This window comes from Rhinolophus ferrumequinum, assembly GCF_004115265.2.
Source record: "Rhinolophus ferrumequinum isolate MPI-CBG mRhiFer1 chromosome 13 unlocalized genomic scaffold, mRhiFer1_v1.p Super_scaffold_3, whole genome shotgun sequence".
Taxonomy (NCBI): domain Eukaryota; kingdom Metazoa; phylum Chordata; class Mammalia; order Chiroptera; family Rhinolophidae; genus Rhinolophus; species Rhinolophus ferrumequinum.
In genome coordinates this window covers 1708510-1730032 of record NW_022680356.1, presented here as the reverse complement: position 1 = coordinate 1730032, position 21523 = coordinate 1708510, and the positions used below count along the sequence as shown (strand labels likewise).

At 51.4% G+C, this 21523-nt stretch overlaps 1 protein-coding gene across 4 annotated transcripts in view; it reads right to left on the bottom strand.

The window, feature by feature from the left end:
• KCNIP3 (potassium voltage-gated channel interacting protein 3) overlaps positions 1-21523 on the bottom strand; it is a 68922-nt gene that overhangs the window by 7794 nt on the left and 39605 nt on the right. For 3 of the 4 annotated variants that reach the window (XM_033100947.1, XM_033100946.1, XM_033100948.1), the window contains 3 exons: positions 1817-1941; positions 1294-1363; positions 940-1010 (listed from right to left, as the gene is read on the bottom strand). In XM_033100947.1, coding sequence (XP_032956838.1) covers positions 940-1010; positions 1294-1363; positions 1817-1941 — 266 coding nt within the window. Of the gene's footprint in view, positions 1-939; positions 1011-1293; positions 1364-1816; positions 1942-15923; positions 16122-21523 lie in introns of those variants that run through there. The other variant, XM_033100949.1, reaches the window with a different exon arrangement.

The window sequence follows — 21523 nt, the reverse complement described above, 5'->3', positions numbered from 1 at the left end:
AAGGACCTGCAGAAACTGGTCACAGGGGAGGGACCCGGGAGACAATGAGTTTTTTCTGTGTACTCCTCTGTACTGATAGGATGTTTACCGTGAGGGCATCACTGAGAATAGATGAAAACACTGCACACTCACATGCGTACGAGGCTAAGTATGGCTGGAGAGGGGCGCGCCCTGTTGTTTCCCAGCTGGATGAGCCGGGTGGCAGCCTCGGTCTGTGTGTCAGGGCTGATGGCATTAAAAAATGAGTGATGGGAGTTATTATTATCCCCCGGGGCTGGTCCAGGGGCTTTGTGAGCATCCTGCTGGCCCTGCGGCTTTCCTGTCACCGCCCTTGGCCTTTGGGCCGACTGGTTATCGATCACACCCGGCTCTCAGCATGATTTTCCTCCCCGAAGAGGTTTCAGTTTTTCACCTGCTGCTATTTTTAGGGGCCTGGGCTCCACAGAGGGGCCTTCTTCAAATGATCTGGGGGTGGGGCCTGGGTGGGCCCACAGCTGCCCACACAGAGCCAGGCGAGGCCTTATCGGGAGGCAGTGTGGGGGACAGACTTCTCCTTCCTGACAGTGGGGTCACCAGGCTCACTCAGTGTCTGGCTGGGGTGGCAGGAGCCTGCTCGGGCCTGGGTGCTCTGTTTCCTGGAAAGGGGGCAAATTTGGGGGGGGTTCCTGAAACCCCACCGTCAGCACAGATTTCTGAGTGAGGCCTTGCTCCCCTTCCCAGTGCAAGTTCACGCTGGCTCACTACCACCTCAAGGTGCCTCAGTAGCTCCCTGGGCTCAGTGGGGCCGGAATGGAAGACGTGGCTGGGAATAGGGCAGCCAGACAGAAACCAGTTCCCTGGGGACACACTGCACCATGTATGACCCTCTGGACAGCTGGAGGGTACGTATGGCCACAGGGTGGGCTGCAGGGGACAAGGGAGGAGTCAGCAGGGACCTACCTCAAAGTGGATGGCCCCGTTCCCATCAGCATCGAAGGCGCTGAAGAGGAAGTGCGCATAGGTGGTGGCATCTGGGGGAAACAAGGGCGCAAGCTGGGGTGTGTCAGGGCCACCTGGCAGCAAAGCCCCCAGCCCAGGCAGCCCCACCTGAGTATCCACCTGTGTCCTGGGCTGGGCTTCCCCCTTCCCCCTTCAACACCAGGCTTTCAGAAGGCAAGGCAAGTGGTGGTAGGGAAGGTAGAGGTGGAGGTGAGGGTCCCCTTCCCGTAAAAGGGACGTCCACCCTCTTCAGAACTGCCATGGGGATGTGGGGGGCGGGGGGAGGCTCCGGGGGGGCACTGGCCTCAGACTCACCTCCCTGAGGGAAGAACTGTGAGTAAATGAGTTTGAAGGTGTCTTCGTCCACCAGGCCCGAGGGACACTCCTGCAGCAGGAAGTCACCCACTCAGCCACCTCGGCCACCTCGGCCACCCCCAGCCCTGCACCCTGACTCCTCCCTCCAGGGGATGTCTGCTGCCCCAGGCACTGACTCGTTCCCCCAAGACCCCAGGAAGCCTGGTGGTGGGGTGAGGCGAGGCAAGAGGGGTAAGTGGGGGTGTGGTTGGTCCCCCAGGCCAGTACGGTCACTCACACCTTCCTCTGTGTCAGCACAAAGACAACAGAAAGGAGACCGGACCTTCAGAACACTGATTCTGGGGCTTGGCGCACCCCCCAGATGGCTCTCCCGCAAAACATGAGCCCCATCGAGGACTCTGGGATATTTGCTGTGCCGTGGAAAAGCTCCAAGAAGGTCTGCCTGGGCCAGAGCCCCCTTGCTGGCACCAGGGACAGGATGTGGGTGGGTCAGGGCCTCGCCTGGGGGGTGGGGAGTACTCACATTCTTGAAGCCCCTGTAGAGGGACTGCAGCTCCTTCTTGGTGAACTTGGTCTGTGCTTGCAGTTGCTCTAGGCCCTCTGGCTGGTGGCGCACCATGGACAGCTCCAGCTCACTGTCGCTGCTGTCTGGAGGGCGACACAGACCCAGGAGGGAGAATATGTTGTCCCCGCCCCCACCTCGCTGCAGGGTGAGCCCAAGGTAAAGGGGCTCTCCTTGCATGACTACCATATATGGTTACAGAGGTGGCAGGAACGGAGGGGCCATAGGGCAGCAGCATGCTCGGGATACTCTGCCTCCCTGCTCCTCACACAGCGTGGGCCCTCCCCACTCACCTCACTTGGAGGCTGCCCACCCTGTCAGCCACAGGTGGGGCAGGCGCTGGGAGCTGGCCTTGTCCTGGACAGACACTGAACAAGGCAGACAGCAAGACAGGCTCAAGGGACCCTCCACCTTCAAGACCCAGATCCTGGCCACCTCCTTTGTGCAGCTCTCCCTGACTTCTGCCAGGAATGAGGAAAGCACCCCTCTTAGCCCATTCAGTCTGACATGCTGCTGCTTGGCTGCAGGTGGTGGAGGGTGTTACTCACATTTGGAAAGGAGGTCAGATCTCAAGGGCCCATTGGGCAGGGACCAGCCCTTTTCTGTAACAACATCACATCCAAATGTTAAGTAACTATGGCTGCCTCTGGGAGGGGTGGGGCGGCGAGTGGATTGCAGGTGATCTTTACCTTTTCATTTATCTTTTTATTAATCTTTTCCTAATCTCTTTTGGTAAAGCATCCATTAATTTTATAATATAAAATGGAGCTACAGGGTAGAACTTACTACCTGTTACCTGCTGAGCAGGCTGATCACATAACTACAGACCTTCTCATCAAGATGGGAAGCACGATTCCCACTGCATTGTCACCACTCCAGCCTTTTCTGACACCCTGAGGACTGTGAGTGCTTAATGATCTGCAGCTCCCCTGTCCTGCCCACCCTGTGCCCGCAGAGCCCAGCACAATGCCAGGCACAGCCTCTCCCATGAGCACTGCCCACTCTCACTAACCTGACAGCAGCCTGCAAACTGCTCAGCACTGACTCTGTTGCCTTGGCCATGCAGACCCCCAACCTCCAAGACAATTACTTGATGCCTTCCTCTCTTTAAATTGCCAGTACCTCCTCCCCCATCCTAACCCTCAGGTTGCTTGCTACATCGCTGAGAAAACAGAAGCCACAGAGGGAAATTTCCCTAAGTTCCTGCCACCACATCTACCCGTCCACCTGCATCTGGCCCAGACCTCCGCTTTCCCTCCTCTGGGGTTGAACTGTCCCTGTTCCTGGCTGATGCCTCCACTTGTGTAGCGGGTATCAGCCCAGTCCATCTAAACTACTTCAGCATGAGGCTCCAGCAATTCTCCCCATTCTTTCCTCCCTCCCCACCACCTTTCTTCCCTCCCTTCTGGATCATTACCATCACCATACAGATATTGGCAACCCTCATTCAAGTTTAATGTAGGCAAACCTTGCAAGGAGCAAGTCCACTCTGGATTCTAAACTCCCAAATAGAATCTTACCCAATGAAGGGGACCTGTACAAGGATGCTCATGGTGACAGTGTTTTAGATGGAGGAGTTGCAGGCATCCCAAGGGTCAGTCAAAGGCAGGATGGGGGGCACAATATAGGGGATGCATACCAGGATTAAACATGCAGTACATTAGAGGTACACATCAATACACAGATCCAAGAAACTCAGTGAATCCTGAGAAGGAAAAATAAAAATAAAACCACACACAGGAACAATATGGTCAAACCGATGAAAACCAAAGATTAAGAGGTGACCTTAAAAGGAGAAGACCCTACAAGAGAAGGAAGACAGTTGACTTCTCACAAGAAATTATGTAAACCAAAAGACAATGGAACACACTTTAAACTGGTGAAAGAAAAACACATCTGTTAACCTAGAATTCTATATCTAGTGATAATATCCTTTTAAAAAGGAGGGTGAAATAAAGGCATTTTCAGATAAATGAATGCTAGTGAATTTGCTGCCAGCAGAAATGTACTAAAAGAAATGCTAAAGGAAGTACTTCAGGATGAAGGGAAGTGATAGCAAATAAAAATGAAGATCAGCAGGAAAAGAAGAGGAAGCTAACAGAAATATTTTTAACTGAGAGCATTTGAAAAGAAAACATGTCACAATTTGCGGGATGCAGCTAAATTAGCATTTACAGGGGCATTTAGAGCATTAAATGCTTATTAGAAAAGATAGAAGATTTAAAATAAATAATATAAGCTTCTACCTCAAAAGAATAGAAACAGAAGAGTAAAATAAATCCAAAGCAGACAGAAGACAGGAAACAGGAGGAGATAAGAACAAAAATCAATGAAATTGGGGGAAAAAAATAAAGAATGTCAATGAAATCAAAAGATGGTTCTTTGAAAACATCAGTAAAATTGATAAAACTCTAACAAGAATAAAAAGGACAAAAAAAGAGAGCGAAGGAACAAATTACCAATATCAGGAATAAACAAGGAAATAAGTATAGACCCTCCAGATACTAAAAGGATAAAAGAAAATATCATGAACAAGTACACAAATTCAATAACTTTGATAAAATGGACCAATTCCTCAAAAATCATAAACTACCTAAATTCACCAGATGAAAGTGATAACCTGAATAGGCCTAACCAATATTCTTCTTGCACATAAACACAAACATTCTTTAGAAAACATGTGCAAATTCAATCCAAATGGTTTTTTCCCCAGGAATGCAAGGCTGGTTCAATATCTGAGCGTAAACCAACATAAGCCACGATATCAACAATCTAAAGAAGAAAAACAGGGGCAGCTGGTTAGCTCAGTTGGTTAGAGTGCAGCACTCTTAACAACAAGCTTGCCGGTTCGATCCCCACATGGGCCACTGTGAGCTGCACCCTCCACAACTAGATTGAAACAACTACTTGACTTGGAGCTGATGGGTCCTAGAAAAACACACTAAAAATAAAATAAAAGTTAAAAAAATATTTTAAAAAAAAGACAGGCAATATTAAAAAAAAATAAAGAAGAAAAACACACAGTCATATAAATGATGCAGAAAGAGTATTTGACAAAATTCAATGTTCAATGCACAATAAAAAGCTCAGTAAATTAGGAATGTAAGGGAACTTCCTCAACTTGATAAAAGACATCTACAAAAACCCTACAGTTAACATCATACTTAATGGTGAAAGACTGAATGTTTCCCCCCAAGACAGGCAAGAATATATGCTGTCTCCTCTCCCATTCAATATCACACTAAAAGTCCTAGCCAGGGCAATGAGGGGAGGAAAAGAAGAGAAAAAAGAAAGGAAGACCCAAATAGAGTGATATTCTACACAACTATTAGCCAGTAATGTTTTTCAATGTCAAGGTCACAAAAGTCAAGGAAACCAGAGAAACCATTCCAGATCAAAGAAGGCTAAAGATATGGCAAGCGGGCATGATGTGTGGTCCTGGATTACATCCTTTTCCTATAAAGTTTATTATTATGACAACTGGAGAAATCTGAATGGGGTCTTGGTACTATTCTTGCAACTTCTCTGTAGGTTCAAAATTATTTCTAAATAAAAAGTTTATTTAAAAAAGAAAGGAAGAAAGCAAGGAAAATCAAAGATTAGATTAGAAAGAAAAAAACAAACTAGCCCTATTCACAGATGACATGATCATCTATGTAGATAATCCCAAAGAATATACAAAAAAATCCCCTAATAACTGAGTTTAGCAAGGTCACAGGTTACAAAGTCAACACCCAAAATCAGTCACATTTCTATAGACCAGCAATGTACATTTGGAAACCAAAATTTAAAACACAGTACTATTTACAATCACTTGCCCCACAAATAAAACACTTAGACATAAATCAACCAAAATATGCACATAATCTGTATGCTGATGAAAGAAATCACAGATGATCGAAATAAGTGAAGAGACATACCATGTTCATGGACTGAAAGATTCAACATCATACAGAGGTCAGTTATCTCCAAAATGATTTATAGATTTAACATAATTCCAATAAAAATCCCAGGAGGATATTTTTATACATATAAACACACTGATTCTAAAACTTATATGGAAAGGCAAAGGAAACAGAATAGCTAAAACAGTTTTGAAGAAGAATAAAGTGGGAGAAATCAGTCTATCTGATTTTAAGACTTATGATACAGCTATAGTAATCAAGACTGGTTTTGGGGCCAGAAAGACACACAGATCAAGGAAATGAAGCAAATAACCCAGAAATATATCCACACAATGACCAGCTGATTTTTGACAAATGTGCACAAGTAATTAATGGAGAAAGGATAGTTTTTTTCAATAGCTGGTGTTGGAAAATTGGATATCCATCTACAAAAACATATTAACTTTGATAGAGCATAGGGAATATAGTCAATAATATTATAATAACTATGTATGGTGTCAGGTGCGTATTAGACTTATTGGGGGATCACTTCTTAAGTTATATAAATATGTAACCACTATGCTGTACACCTGAAACTAATATAATACTGAATGTCAACTGCAATTGAAAAATAAACAAAATTAAATTAAAAAATGAGTTTGACTAAACCTTATATCTTATTCAAAATTTAACTCAAAATGGAGCATAGATTTAAATGTAAGACATAAAATTATAAAACTTCTAGAAAAAACACATAGAAGAAAATCTTTATAGTCTAGTTTTAGGCAAAGAATTCTTAGATACCAACGGCACAATCCATAAAAGAAAAAATTGATAAACTATACTTTTTAATGAAAAAGTACAACTTTTGCTCTGTAAGAGATGCTGTTAAATAAAAAGATAGACTTCAGACTAGGAGAAAATATTTGCAAATCACCTATCTGACAAACGATATCCAGAATATATAAACAACTCTCAAAACTCAGCAATAAGAAAACTAACAACCCAAATTAACAAATGGGCAGAGGACTTGATCAAATACTTCACCCAAGAGATTATACAGATGGCAAATAAACACATGAAGAGGTGTTTAACATCAGTTGCAATGAGGGAAATCCAAATTAAAACCACAATGAAATAAAACTGCACACCTATTAAAATCATTCAACAAATATTGACATCAGACACTGTTAAGGACGGGAACTGTTATACTTTGCTGGCAGGAATGAAAATGGTGCAGACACTTTGGGGATCAGTGTGGCATTTTCTAATAAACATCCACTTAACCATATGACCCAGAAATCCCACTCCCATTATTTACCCAAATAAATGAAAACTATTGGATTCACACAATAATTTATGCAAATGTTTAGAGCAACTTAAATCACAATCACCAAAAGGTGGAGGTAACCCAAATGTCCTTCAACCAGTGAATGGGTAACTGAACCATCGTTTGTCTACACAGTGGAACACTACTCATCAGTGAGACTCGTGATGCCCACAGCAACAGGAACGAATCTCAAATGCACAGGTAAGTGGAAAAATCAGACTCAAGAGGCTACATGATGTATGATACTGATAATACGACATTATGGAAAATATATAATTATAGAAATCATGGAGAAGGAGAATGTATCAGGGGCTGGGGGCAAAGGAGACGCTGATACAGAATGAGGGAATTTTTTTTTTGTGGTGCTAGAGCATTCTATATCTTGATTGTGGTAGGGGTTACACAACTCCATTTGTCAAAACTCACAGAACTGGAGACACCAGACACGTGCATGCCCAGAGGAAAGACCACGTGAGGGCACAGCAAGAAGGTGGCTGTCTGCAAGCCAGGGAGAGAGGTAGAACATGTTTGCATCTTCGTACTAATGACACATAAGTTAATGAAAATTACCTTTGCGTGCCTGAGGGTGCAGTACCCAGGTTTGCCTGCCAGAGAAGCTCAATGCCCAGGAGATATACACAAGAGTTGTCACTGAGCACGCTACAGTAACAATAGCTTGAATCAAGCAAAGGTCCACTGGTGATAGATCAGATAGATGGATCGTGGGGCGTCCATGGGATGAAATGTTATAAGCAGTGGACATGATAATAACACTCAGCAATAGGGACGAGTCTTAGAAACATACTGTTGGATGAAAAACTAGTCCTAGGAGGCCAGTATGATTCCATTATTTTTAAAATTGAAAACCAAGAATAACCAAATAATATATTTAAAGGGATACATAAGAGATAAAATTATAAATAAGAAATATCCACGAGTGACAAGCACAAATCTGGAGGGTGGTAACCTCTACAGGGTGGGATAGGAGAGAGAGACTGAGAGAGAGAGAGAGAGAGAGAGAGAGAGAGAGAGAGAGAGAGAGAGAGAGAGAGAGAGAGAGAGAGAGAGAGAGAGAGAGAGAGAGAGAGAGACAGAGAGAGAGAGAGAGAGAGAGAGAGAGAGAGAGAGAGAGAGAGAGAGACAGAGACACCTCTGCTCTGAATTAAACATTCGACACTTGGAGAATAACAAAAGAATAGCAATTGCAGAGGAAGAAACTGAAAAAACCTAATAAGCACATATAGAAGTGTTCAAAATCATTAGTATGAAAAATACATATGAGAACGATGAGGAAAAAACATGGCATGACACTTATTAAAATTTCATGTGAAATCTAACAACTCCTTAAAAGTTAAGCTGCAGTTGGGGGATGTGGGCTCCCTTCTCCCTGAGCCCCAGACTCACCGCTGGTTTTACACGTGGAAGTCTAGGAGGTTCCCAAATGGAATAGGTTCAAACTGAGCTCCTGATGTTCCCCCCAGACCTGCTCCACCCGCAGCCTTCCCCGGCTCACTGATGGCTGACTGCAAGTCTGTCCTGCTGAGGGCTTGTGCCAAATCCTGAGCACAGACCTTCTTCCCTCACGCAGCCCTGCCAGCCTACCTCCAACACACATCCTGCCTCCGCTTCTCCACCTCACTGCCCCACCCCCAGGTCCAAAGCTGCATCGTCTCTCCAGGCTTGTCTCCTGGATCCCACTGGTCGATCTTTCAAACCTGGAGGAAGCTGCTGAAAACATATCCTCATGCATTGCTCCATTCGACAACCTCCCTGAGACTGGAGTGTAAAAGTCAGAGTCCTGAAATGGCCAATAAGTGTGCCCCCACCCCTCAGCTCTGACCTTACCTCTCATGTCTCTCCCTTGCTCTTTCTGCTTCAGCTATGCTGGCCCCCTGGTGCCCCCTCAAATGTCCAGGCAACTCCCTCCGCAGGCATTCCCCCCTTGCCCCCCAACTGCTCTTTTCTCCAGGCCTCTGCTCAAATGTTACCCCCTCAGAGGCACCACCCCCACCATTTCCATCTGCCCCTCCTCTCTCTTACTTTCCTCACTTGGCTATGTCTCCCTGGCTCATGCATATTTCTCTATTTACTGGTGCTATGGACTGAATTCTGTGTTCCTCACACCCCATAATTCATACACTTAAGCCCTAACCCCCAATGTGACTGTATTTGGAGATGTTGTCTTTGGGAGGTAATTAAGGTCACGTGAGGTCATATGAGTGGGGCCCTAATCCAACAGGATTGGTGTCCTATAAGAAGAGGAAGCGAGATCTCCCTCCCACTCCCACCAGCACGTGTGCCCTGAGAGAAGGCAGCCATCTGCCATCCAGGCAGAGGGGCCTCATCAGAAACCAACCCTGCCCGCACCTGGATATGGGACTTCCAGCCTGCAGACTGTGAGAAGTAAATGCCTGTTGTTTAAGGCCCCTGGTCCGTGGTATTTCGTTATGGCGGCCCAAGGAGAACAATGCATACACTGCTCTATCGTCAGTCTCTCCTCTACCACAGGAGCTCAGCAGAGACTTCCATCTGCTCCCTGCTGCACCGAATCCTGGAACAGTGCCTACATATAGGGGTGCCCCGGAACACACTGTGTGGGATGGGTCACCCACCCCTGTTTCCTTGGGTGGCACGTGGACTACTGCCTTGGGTGTTAATTTGAATGTCTACAGGCAGGGCCCACTTACGGCAGGTTGTCCCCGGCCCAAACTCCCTGTTACTTATACCTGTTGGGCACAGCAGGGGTGGGGAATCAGAGAGAGAAGTGATATTTCAAGACTCAGGTCCAATGACAGCAAGTAGACAGGAGTCCCAGGTGAGCCAAGGGATATGTGGGCTCGGAGGCCATGGAAGGCCCCAAAGCAGGGGAAGGCCTTGTCTGATCTCCACTCTAGAAAGGTCACTCTGGCTGCAGGTGTCAATTGAAGCGATGAAGAGAACAGACAGCGGGACTGGCAGGAGATGTCAAGAAGGAAGGAACCTCTGTCTAGCCACCGAGTGGACCAGGGCAGGGGGGGCAGAATCGGGGACTACCCCACGTTTCTGACCTGGGAAACCGGGTGACGGCTGGTGCCACCCACCAAGGCATGGGGCTAAATCGCCCAGCATTGGAAAACGTGCAAGGACGGTTGCTGCCATGTGGCTTTGCAACGTCACGCGGGGGCAGTGTCTATAGGAAATTGCCTGCTTCCTACCTACTAACGGCCACAGCCGGGCGCTACACATTCAGACCTAGAAGAAGACAGTTGCATACGACTCGTGTCCACTGGAGATGCAAATGATTTCTGTCCATGGGAGACACAACCCTTAAAGCTACTGAGTGTCATCGCCAGAGCAGTTCCAACGCAGTGATCTTATCCCAACCTTAGTCTCTGAACAGCTTTGCTTGTTCTCTCACTGAGCTAAGCCAATGAGAATCTGGTTTTGACTTTGACAGTTGTCTTGGTCAGGCAGAACACCTTAGGCAGAGACTGGCCAGATCTGTGGGGAGCTGCTGGAGGTCTCGCTCCCACCTCTGCAATTCCAGGGTGGGCTGTGATCAGTGGGTCTACACAGCATTTGCATAGCTTCGTCACCACACTGGGGTCTCGCTGGGCCAAACCGTGAAGTCGGCCTATTGTGCCATCTCCCTCACCTCTCCCTGGGGCCAGGCCTCCTCGCCCATCCAGGGGCTAGTCCTGGACCATCCCCCCAATCAAGTATCCATTGATGACCAGGGGTCAGTAGGAAAGATTTCACCTCTCTATCAAACAAGCATTTCATCAGAGGCATGAAAGCAAGAGGCTTTATAACATTGTTTTAAAGCTGAGTGTCCCAAAGTACAACAGCCTGACAGACTACAAATGGGGCTTTCCTCCCAGGTATAAAAGTCACCTGCTGCACGCAGCCTTTCTGTGCACTGGTATGAGCTTGGGAAAGGTGGCTCCAGGCCTTCGCTTCACTGAGCTAATGTGCAGTACTAGGTGAGGGCACTCTTGGCCTAGCCAATGCAGGAGCCTGTGACACCCCTAGGCTGTCCCTAACACCTCTGCGAGGCTGCCCTGCAGGCAGCCCGCTGCCATCCAGCACCCATCTTTGCTCCCCTCTGCAGGAAGATTCCAAATTGCTGTCTGCATGTGCTAGCTCCAGTCACTCTTGAACCCAGCTGGTAGATTCAGCTTTCACTTAGTCCCTGCTGGTCAGGTGACTCCTGGACCTTGGGGACTCACAGAGGATCCCCCAGGGACCGCCATGGGGTCAGGGGACACCTGTGGGGCAAGACTCCCTTTGCGATCCAACAGGGTCCTTCTGTCTGTCACAGTGCTGGGCTGCCAAGTCAGACTTCCTGTGAGATTCCTGACTAAGCCCCTTGAAAAACACTGACTGTGTCTAGATCTGCAACAGTCGAGGCCTGGACTCGGGGAGGGAGGGCCTTACCCAAGCCCCCCAGCCTACAGCACCATCAGGCCTGGGGCTCCAGCCCACCTCCCTGTCCTGCAGATGCCACCCCTATACAGCCGGCCTGTGTCTTCCCTTCCCGAGTCGGCCCAGCAGGCAGCAGCCTCGGCCAGTCTGGACCCAGGTACCCGACCTTACAGAGGACATAATGAAGGACGGCCAGCATGATAAAGGGCCTGTCAACTGCACTCCCCACCCTCCCTGCCCACTAACTTCTAGTGTAGCCAGTGGTGTGTGACCAGGGGTCATTTGGGCTAGGTCACCTCTGGCAGAAATGTTCCAAGTGTTCTCTCTGTGCCAGGCACTGCTTTCTGAGCTTTGCACACACTCGCACACTTAGTCCTCATGATGCTCTGTGACCAGGGCCCTTCCCACTTTAGATTTGTACCCATGTAGCTGCATCCACATGGAGCTCCTGACACTTGCGCTGTAAGAGGTTGGACACGCACACCTATGTCCATGGCCCCAGCCCCCCTGCGGAGTTAAAGACACATCCAGAATGATGTACCTGAGTTCAGAGAGGTCCTGGCTCTGCCACTGTCCAGCTGGGTGACCTCAGGCAAGTCACTTACTCTCCCTGAGCCTCAGTTTCCTCAACTATAAAATGGGCATCCCGGATATGCACAAAGTGCCCGGAGCACACAGAGTGCTCCTTAGATGCTGGCTACTCTGCTGTCATCAGCACCCCAGATCTGGAAGTTGCCTGGGCCGTAGGAGTCCTGACAGACTTGCAGTGTATGAAGAGCAGCGGCCCCTGCCAGGGACAAGAGCACCCAGAATGCTCAGAGCGTTACCAGCCCCAGCGAAGGTAGGAGAGGCTGCCGGGGGAAGGAGAGCAGGAGGGGCAGGAGGAGTCAGGGCTGTGGACCTTCCAGGCTCCCAAGTCACCTTGGCAAAGCCAGGCCCCCGTGGGCATTGTGCACACACGGCAGCCATAGAGACTTGGGACCGCCTCCTGGAGAGTGGAACAGGGGTGGTGGGCCAGGCAATGCATATCTCCATTCTGGGCACACCCCATTCTCCCCTTTACACCTCCGTTCTCTTCACTGGCCGATACTCCGACCTCACAATCCAGCCTCCCTCCCTCACCCCCTGCCCAGGCTGCCCTAAAGGGAGGGCCAAGACCCTGCGTTACTTGTGCTCCTGTCAGCCTCACACTGCCTGGCATACAATGGGTACCCAATAATTGTGTACTGACAATGGCATATAATTTAAACTTACTGAACACCTTCTGTTTGCTAGGCAGTACCGGGCAGTTCTGGGGTTGCTGCCCTTGCAGAGCACACAGTGGGTGGGGACGGCATCACCAAAACAACCTGAGGGGCAGGGAGCCAGAAGGCCATGGAAAGCCCACGGGGAGATGGGGTCGCAAATTCAGCCCCCTTCCTTACAGACAAGGAACAGAGCTAAGACAGGAAAAGTGACTTGCCCAAGAGAATGACAACACGTCAGGGACCGGGTCAGGTCTGAAAAGCAGCTGTCCAGCCTCTGGCCCGGGCTCCTTCTGGAACAAGGCTTCCCAGAGTCACACTGACACCTGGGCCTGATCATTTTTTGTGGTGGGGTCTTCCTGTGCATGTCAGGGTGTTTGCCCACATCCCTGGCCTCTACCCAATGGATGCCAGTAGCACTCTCCCCCCAGTTGTGACAATCAAAATGTCTTCAGACGATCCGAATGTCCACTGAGGAACAAACGGCCCTCAGCCGAGAGCTATAAGTCTAAAAGTTAGGAAACCTGGGCTGACAGAACAAGCAGCCAGAGTCAAGCGCTGGGCACAGACGTCTGGTGTCGGGCTGTGTGGGCCTTGAGAACAAGACTGGCCAGCCCAGCCTCACGTTTTACTGGTGTGCCCCACCCCTAGGAGTCCCCGAGTTCCACTTTTACTTTGCAAAGTGCCATAGTTCACCCCTCCCCCAACCCGTGAAGTGGATAGTGGAAAACAGCCTATTAGCATCCTTATTCTACAGATGAGGAAATTAAGATACACCAAGGTCACCTAGGAAACTGGTGACCAGGCTGGAACACCCCCTGACACAGTCACCAGAGACAGAGACTGACAGGGGACCTGGGGCAGGGAGAGGAGGGCTTTCCACTTCTGTATCTATTTCTAGAAGGCTGCATCCCTACCACCCGGATCCATTAGTTCATGGCAATCCCCAGGGGCTTCATAACTCTGGTCTCTTTCAGACGAGAATTACGGAGGCTCAGTGAGGACAAGAGACACACACGCCCTGCATATGTGCAGGCTTCGGGGGGCGGGGGGCTGGGCCCTGGGCACCAGTTCCCTTCCCTCAGTGCCAGCTCACATCCAGGCTGGGACCACAGGGCCCTGGCTCCTCAGAGCCCATCTGACAGTCCCTTAGACACTGCCAGGCCAGTGGGCCCTTCCAGGCACTTAAAGGGCTCCATCAACAGGGAACATCTAGAACTTATAATCCCCTCCCTCTGACACAGGGAGAGGATGTTTTCAGCTGTGAATCAGTTCTGCTAATAGGACTCATCACTCTATTGCTAATTATTGGTGATGGCAATGATTCACAAAGCTTGTGCATTTATTACACACGAAGAACAGTGCTGGGGCCATGAAAGCCCCACTGACTGGTTACAAGTCCCACGGGACAAGAATTATTACTGGTCCCACTTTATAGAGGGTCAAACTGAGGCTCAGAAAGATTGAGGGAGTTTTACAACCGGTATGTGTGGGTGACAGGACCTGGCTGGCTCTGAGTTGCTGTGCTCCTCCCACAGCATCAAGAGCCCAGGACGCCAAGGGCACAAAGTGGACAAATACACCAGAAAAGAGAAACTCATTCGAGTCTGAGGTGGGTGCATCTGTAGTCTTGTGCATACCGTCCACATCGAAGAGAAATCCCTCCTCCTTAGGAATCACAAAGGCCAGCTTCAGACTGGCCCAGACCTGTGGGTGGCACCTTGAGCCACATCTCTGGCTGTCCTTAGGGCCACCATCCAAGCAGCCTCTGGTGAGCTCAGCCAGCTTGGACCACCAGGTGGTGGAAGATGAGACCTGCTCCTATGCCCACCACAGGTGCCAGGTGGGGAAAGGATCAGGAACAGAGGATGAGCTAGTACCTGGCAGGAGGCAGGGTCCTCAAGGGCACAGCAATGTGGGATGCTCGGCCTCCCTCCTCACCCAAGCAACTGCGTTTCCGCGTTACAGGTTCCCCCTGCCAGGACCAGCATCCAGCAAGTGCAGGCCTGCCCAGGCAACTTTCCTCTCCAAGTAAAATGTAAGTTCAAGGCAACACCTCTCAGAACTGCCTTGTGCAAATAATTCCCTTCTTTCTGGATCTCCTGAACTTACCTAGAAGAGGTGTGATGGAACCGGATGGCTTCTGGGGGAGGCACGTGGCCATGAAGTTCAGGTAAACAGCCAGAAGAGCCGGCCCTGGGCTCTGAAGGCAGAAGGGAGGCCGGGCCTGGCTCCCTGGCCCTGCGCCCCGTCCTGCCCTCAGCAGCCCTTCGCAGGGGTTGGGGTGCATCCCCAGCCTAAGGGGCTCCTGGCAGTTCAGGGGCAGGAGCCAGGTTCTCCTCCCTGCCCTCTCAGGGCCTCTGGTTTCAGTCCCAGGATCTGGAGGTTGTCAAGGTCAAGCAGAGTCCTCTGAGCGGACAACAGAGGAGCATAGGTGACATAAAGGTCAGGCTGATCTGTTCCCCAGAGTCCAGGGTTCGGAACTGCAACTGCCTCTTAGGAACAGGGGAGGTAGGTTACAGCCCTGGTGAGTCAAGCAAGGTCTCCTTCAGAATGGGTGTGCCCCGGAACCTGCCCAGAAGTCTAAAGAGGTGCCAAGGGCTGGGAAGCAGCTCCAAGGGCACCTGTCTGGGGCCCGAGGAGGCGACAGTGTCTGACTTAAGAGTAGGTCTGTCTCCTCAGTTGATATTTTATTGGGACCGAAATGTGGTGCCTGAGGATTTGGTTACTGGTCTCTAGGCCTGAGCCTTGCCTGAGGAGAGGGGGACTGGATGTGGGATGGGGGCAAAGGGATGGCCCCCTCTCTCTGCAGAGGCCTTATACTACTCAGTGCCATACTACTCATTATCCAGCGCCCTGGCTGGGTGGTCTTTTGTCATCTTCAGCCTGCACCACCTCTCACCACCGGGGTGGCCCAAGGCGGCTGTGCTCGCGGCGAGTGGCTCTGATGGGCCCGTCTGGGACCGACAAGGATGCGACTCAAGGTGCCACCGGCATGTCGCTCACGCCCGCCCCAAGCACCACGGCTCTGTCCCCTCTGGGAGCCAGAGTCCCCTCTGTCCCCCTAGTCCCAGGTCCAGAGCTCCGGGGCCGAGAGGCGGCCCGGGTGGCGGAGCTAGGCGTGCCCGACCGAGGGCCGCTCCTCACCGGCTCCCTCCCCACAGCCGGCGGGCCCCAGCGGAGGGCAGCAGGCGGGCACGCGTTACCTTCCATGGACATGGGCTCCAGGATGCCGAACTGCTTGAGCACGGCGATGAACAGCAGGATCACTACGGCCATGGCGCACAGCTCCATGCCCTGGATGCCCATGGCGGCCCGCGCGCTGCCTCCGAGGCGCCGGGCCGGTGCAGCCCGCCGGCTCCTGGGGAGGCCGCGGCTCACATGCCCCCGGCAGGCGGGGCCGCGGGTGTCGGCGGGGCCGCGGCCCCGCGCAGGGCGGCGGCGGCGAGCTGGGTCCGGCCCGGTGGTGGGACGCGGCACCGCGGCCGAGCGCAACTTTCTGAGTCAGCCGGCAAACTTCGAGGAGCGGCAGCGGCGCGGGCCAGAGACGCCTCCATGCCCGGCGCGGGCGCCGCGCCTCTCTTGCCCCCTCTGCAGCCCCGCGGGCGCTGGGACGCGGGGGTCCCGGGCGCTCCCGGCCGCCCAGCCTCCATCGCGACTCCCCGCGCGCTCATTGGCCTAGGCTCAGCGACCACCCGGGAGGCGTCCCCTGCGGCCCCCCCGTCCGCGGTCCCCGAATGGGCGGAGGAAGGCGGCCCCGCCCCGCGCGGTCCTATCGCGGACCTAGCCTGGCGCACCGCCACTGTTATCCTGCCAGCCCCGGGAGGCCGAACCGCCTGTGCAGGGTGGGAGCCGAGCAGGAGGGGAGCGCGGCTGCGGAGTCGGAGCTCCCCTTTCCTGGCTAAAGGTGAGGAGCCTGGCCGCCGCCGTTTCCACCCTGCCGCCTGCGCAAAGCTGGCTTTCGGAGGGTCCCTGAAGCCCTCTGGCCCCCTGGTGTTTCCCATAACCCAGCCCTCGGCGGAAATTGAATTTAGCCCTGATCTCCAAAGTACGCGGAAACCCGCGTACTCTCGAGGCTTTAGGAGGGCGTGTGGGCTTTGGCACTAGAGTCCACGGAGCTGGGTTCAAGTGCTGCCTTAGCTGCGTGACCTTGGGGGAGTTACGGACTTGCAGCCTCCTCCTCTAGAAGGAGGGCCTGGTGCCTGCCTTTCCGGCTGTGGGAAAGAGCTAAGCGGATGCCAGGCTTGCGCGCGGGCAAGTCAAGGGAGTGCTAATTAGTTTGTGGCTCGCCTTCTTCCTGCCCGGGAGTACTGGGTAGGAAAGTAAAGCCACGGAAAGGAAGGAGAACAGAAGGGGAGAGAAGGGGTGTGGCAGGGCGGAGAGCAGGATTCTCCGAGCCCCCAAACTCCCGGACTTGAGGGCCAGAGCCACGACACTCTGCTCCCGCCAGTGGGCGCTGCGCACCAGACTGAACTTAGAGGGCGGGACACCAAGTTCTGTCCTCCTGGTGACTTAGTGGAGGGGGATCCCAGCCCGGCTCCACGCCTGTGAGGGTGGGCCCCGTTTGCACCTGGAACCTGAATAGTAGAAGCTTCCATTTATGGAACTCTGCTACGCATTCATTCATTCATTCATTCATTCAACTAATGCTGAGCAGGTACCGCGCCCCAACACAGAGTTCGGTCCGGGTTAGGGTGGGAAACGACAGCTGAGCGCTGAGGGCCCTTGTGGAGCTGGCAGAAGAAGCCAACCCGTTAGGTGTCCTTGTCATCCTTGAGAGCGGCCCCCGTGGATATTTCTCTTCCCCCATTTTACAGGTGAGGAAAGCCGGCCCTAGAGAGTGGGCTATGGAAGGGGCACAGGTGCAGCCAGGACTGCTGGGGTCCAGAACAGATGTTGCCCCAGGGCACTGCTTCCATGGAAATCCAAGGGGACGAGGCTGTTTGCGGCATTTCTTTGCGCCTGCGCAGTTCAACCTCACTATTTAATATACCTTGTTAAAAGCCTCAGCTATTGGAGATATTTTGAAAGAACCATAAATGTATAGCTTTCAGTTTCATTTAAGTGGGATACGGTGAGTCTCCACTGACCAAAGGCAGAGTTCTAAGCAGAGATGCTAAGATGGAAGAGATCACTCTGGACCAGGAGAATTACTAAGGTGTGTGAAAGTCTCAGAGGTTAATGAGCCCCCTGCCAGTCCTACAGGGGCTCTCATGGCCCTTTACGATGTGTTCTTCGAGCTGGATGTGTCCAGGGTACCAGATGTGAGATAGATGGGGAGACAGAGAGCCGAGCAAGCAAAGGAAGCCATCTTGGGGTCTTCCTGAGGCTGCCCCACCACTGCTCCCCTGCCTCAGTTTCCCCTGGTGTTCTTGCACATCTTCCCTGTGAAAGCTTCAATGACTGTTCATAAACACTGAGCTATAAACGAGACATTGATCCCTTTGCTCTGCTCTGTAAAATATTAACGATGCCTAAGTGGCTAGCAGAGCTCAGAGCAGAACGTCCAGCATCAGCAGCCGGGCCGTGGGCCTAATGGATGGGAAGCTGACTCCCCTGGCTCACTAGTTTGGGCCCAGCCCAGGTTCACTGAGGCTGGGCTTTGGGCTCCATCACACCTGCTTCTTCCCTGGACCTGGAGAGGGAAGCAGGCACAGGAACCCCCAAATCCCATACCTGCTCCCCACACCCACGAAGTGCCCTGCTAGCCTCCCTAGCTGCCTGTTACTCCCCTCCCAGGGGCCATTTGCCCTGGCATGAATTCACCCCTTCCTAAAATTACCCAGGGCCTCCTGCAGCACGGAGCATGCTGGCTGGTGACAGTGCTCCCCGCCAGCTCCCTGCCTTGGGGAGGGGGTGGGCTGCAGGGAGGGGCACACAGAGAAATCTCCACAGGGCTGAGGGCTGCCACACAGACAAGAAATGTGAGGTGCGCCGTGAAGGGAGCAGCTCGCTCTTCCACAAACGATAGGGAAGGCTGGTGATGAGCCCTCACTTGAAGACCTTGCGATGTCTCAGAGGCTGCAGGAGGCGCAGGGAGGTGCTGGTGTCCTGGCCTAATTTAGAAAGTTCTTAGAGACCCAGCTGCTTTGGGGCTGAGTGAGGTGCATTCCACACCTAAGCTTGTACTCCATGTCTGCGGTCATGGTCTTCCTTTTGCCTGGCACATTGACAATGCCACTCCAGTCCTGCCTCTAGGAAGCCACCCCAGGTTATGCCAGCTCTGCATTAACCTCCTTCTCCTCTGAGCCGCCACGGCCTCTGCTGCCTGGCTACACCACCCTGCATTGACTTTTGGTCATCTGTCCAACATCTTCCTTGTCACCTGTGCTCCTCATGTCTCACCACAGCTGTACCGACAGCTCCACGGGTCTGGGACCCCGTCAGTTCGACCAACATTCGTTGCATGCCCCCAGCCTGCTGGTCCTGACCGCCTTGCTGCCCAGGACTTCAAGTCTTTGGACTCTTAAGGGAGGAACTAGGCCAGACATATTCCCTGAGAACAGCTCAGTAAGCTGTTTCTGTCCCGACTCTCCTGGGGGGCAGGCCTCATTTGGTTCTAGTGCATTCTACTGAGCAGAGAAGGCATTGTTCAATGTATTTATTATCCTTGTCACATTTCATAGGAAACAGACAAGAACGTGAAGTGGACTTTCTAACTTCCACAGAAATGCCTCTAGGACTCCTGTCCATGGATATCCCAAGGCTACTCAAACTCAGGGCGTCCAAAGCTGGACTCTCACTCCTTCCCCCAGTCAAACCCTCCTCAATCTGCCCCTCCCTGAAGTTCCCAGTTTCAGCTGCTCAGGCCAAAATCTGGCTCTTGGCCTGGAACTTGCCTGTCCCCAATCCTCCCCAGTGTGCCACCAACCCGGCCACACCATTGCCACTCTCTCCCGGACTCCCGACATTGACCCCCACCTCCACTCTGTCCTCCTCCCATCTGCTCCATTCAGCAGCCAGAGTGGTCCTCTCAGGAGGAACCTCAGGCCCTGTCCTTCCCGTGACTGACTCAACACTGCCTGTGTTTGCCTGCTCAGCATGCCTCTCCTCATTTGGTAACAGCACCCCAATTTACTTTTAGGACCTCCTGCCAGCCCCAGGTCACTGATCTCGGATGTTCGGGGATATGAGTGGCGGCTCAGTATCAAATCCTCTTTTGCCATCATCTCCACAGCCATGGCAACCGGCTCAGGGCTGGGTACCAGATGGGAACTAGTTGGGAACCAGGACAGTGAGAGACCTCCATGAGACTGGCCCTGTGACAGGCTAGAGAGAGGCGCTCTCTTTCACTGGTAGCTAATTGGCCACGCTGCCACCATGTAGAGACAGAGAGAAAAGAGTGCTATGTGCCTGGATCTAGCTGTGCCTGATGACACGTCTAAACTTACATCTTTCAGTTATATGAGCCAGTAAATCCTATTGTTGATAAGCCAATGTGAGTTGGGTTGCTGTCCCTTGCAATCCAGAGGGTTCTGATTAATGCATTCTGCATTATTCATAGGTCAAAGACCACAATCTCTAACAAGGCCCATACTAGCAGCTGATATCTACTGAGCACTTGCTGTGTACTAGGCACTTCAACTCGACTTATATCTCCTTCTTATCTCCTTCATTCCTCACAGCTCCAGATAAGGTAGGGACTTCATAAGAGGAAAGAATTGAAGCACAGAGTGGTTAATGTCTTGCTTAAGGGCACACAGGAACCACAGTGTTGGGATTTGAATCCAGGAAGTCCAGCTCCAGGGCCTATGATTTTTACTTCAGTAGCACCCCACCCCTCTTGACTCATGTGGTTGGGCCCTTTGTCTTCTCCCTTGCTCACGTGAACCCAGCCACACTTGCAGTTTCCTGAGCAAGCCCAGGACCCTCTGACCTCCTGATCTCAGTGCACACTCTTCCCTGAGCCTGCATGCTCCTCCTCTTCCTCTTCTTTCTCCTTTTCTTCCTCCTCCTCCTCCTCTTCCTTTACACCCAGCTAATTAATACTGGCTCGTCCTTTGGGTCTCAGCTAACGTTACTTCTGCAGAGGTGTCTTCTCTGACCTCTTCCCCCTACTTAGTCTCTACCATGGCCCCATCCCTCTCCCTCTTTGCGATGATCACAATGTAAACTTAGATATTTACTTGTCTATTCATTTATTCATTTCTGCTCTCCCACTAGATTGTAAACTTCCCAAGGTATGGGTATTACCTACCTTGTATAAGTATTTATGACATAATTAATAGCATGTCAAGTGATTTCCCAGTTATTTCAGCAGAGGTTGTCATTGTATCACTAGAAAGATCACTGGACTGGGAATCCTGGAGAACCAGAACTGAGTCCCTAGTTCTAACCCTAACCTGTTGGCATTGTTGGCCAAGGCACACCACTTCTCTGAGTCTTCCTTTCCTTCTTGTAAAATGGGGTCACTTGGTGACATTTACCTACCTTTCACACAGTCAGCTATGGCAATCTGACAAGCTGATGAAAGAAAGCATCCAAGACATGATAAGGGACCTTGTTCCCGGAGGAGCCCACTTCCTGAGAGCCAGGATCACCTAGGAAGTGACACTAAGGGAGTCCAGTTCTCTTTATATCATGGTATTGCCCAAGTCCTCTAATTCAATAGGCCCCTGGGGTTCACATAGAACTCTTCCACACATTCACTGTTCTGACCCAACTTTAGATGAAATGGGGGCTATAAGTAACAGAAAACCTTCATTCCTTTTATTTCAACAATACTTCTGCAGCAAATGGACCATGTCACACATAGTCGAACAGGAGGATGGCTCCAGGGGCAGTCAACTCAGACCCAGCAGTATTA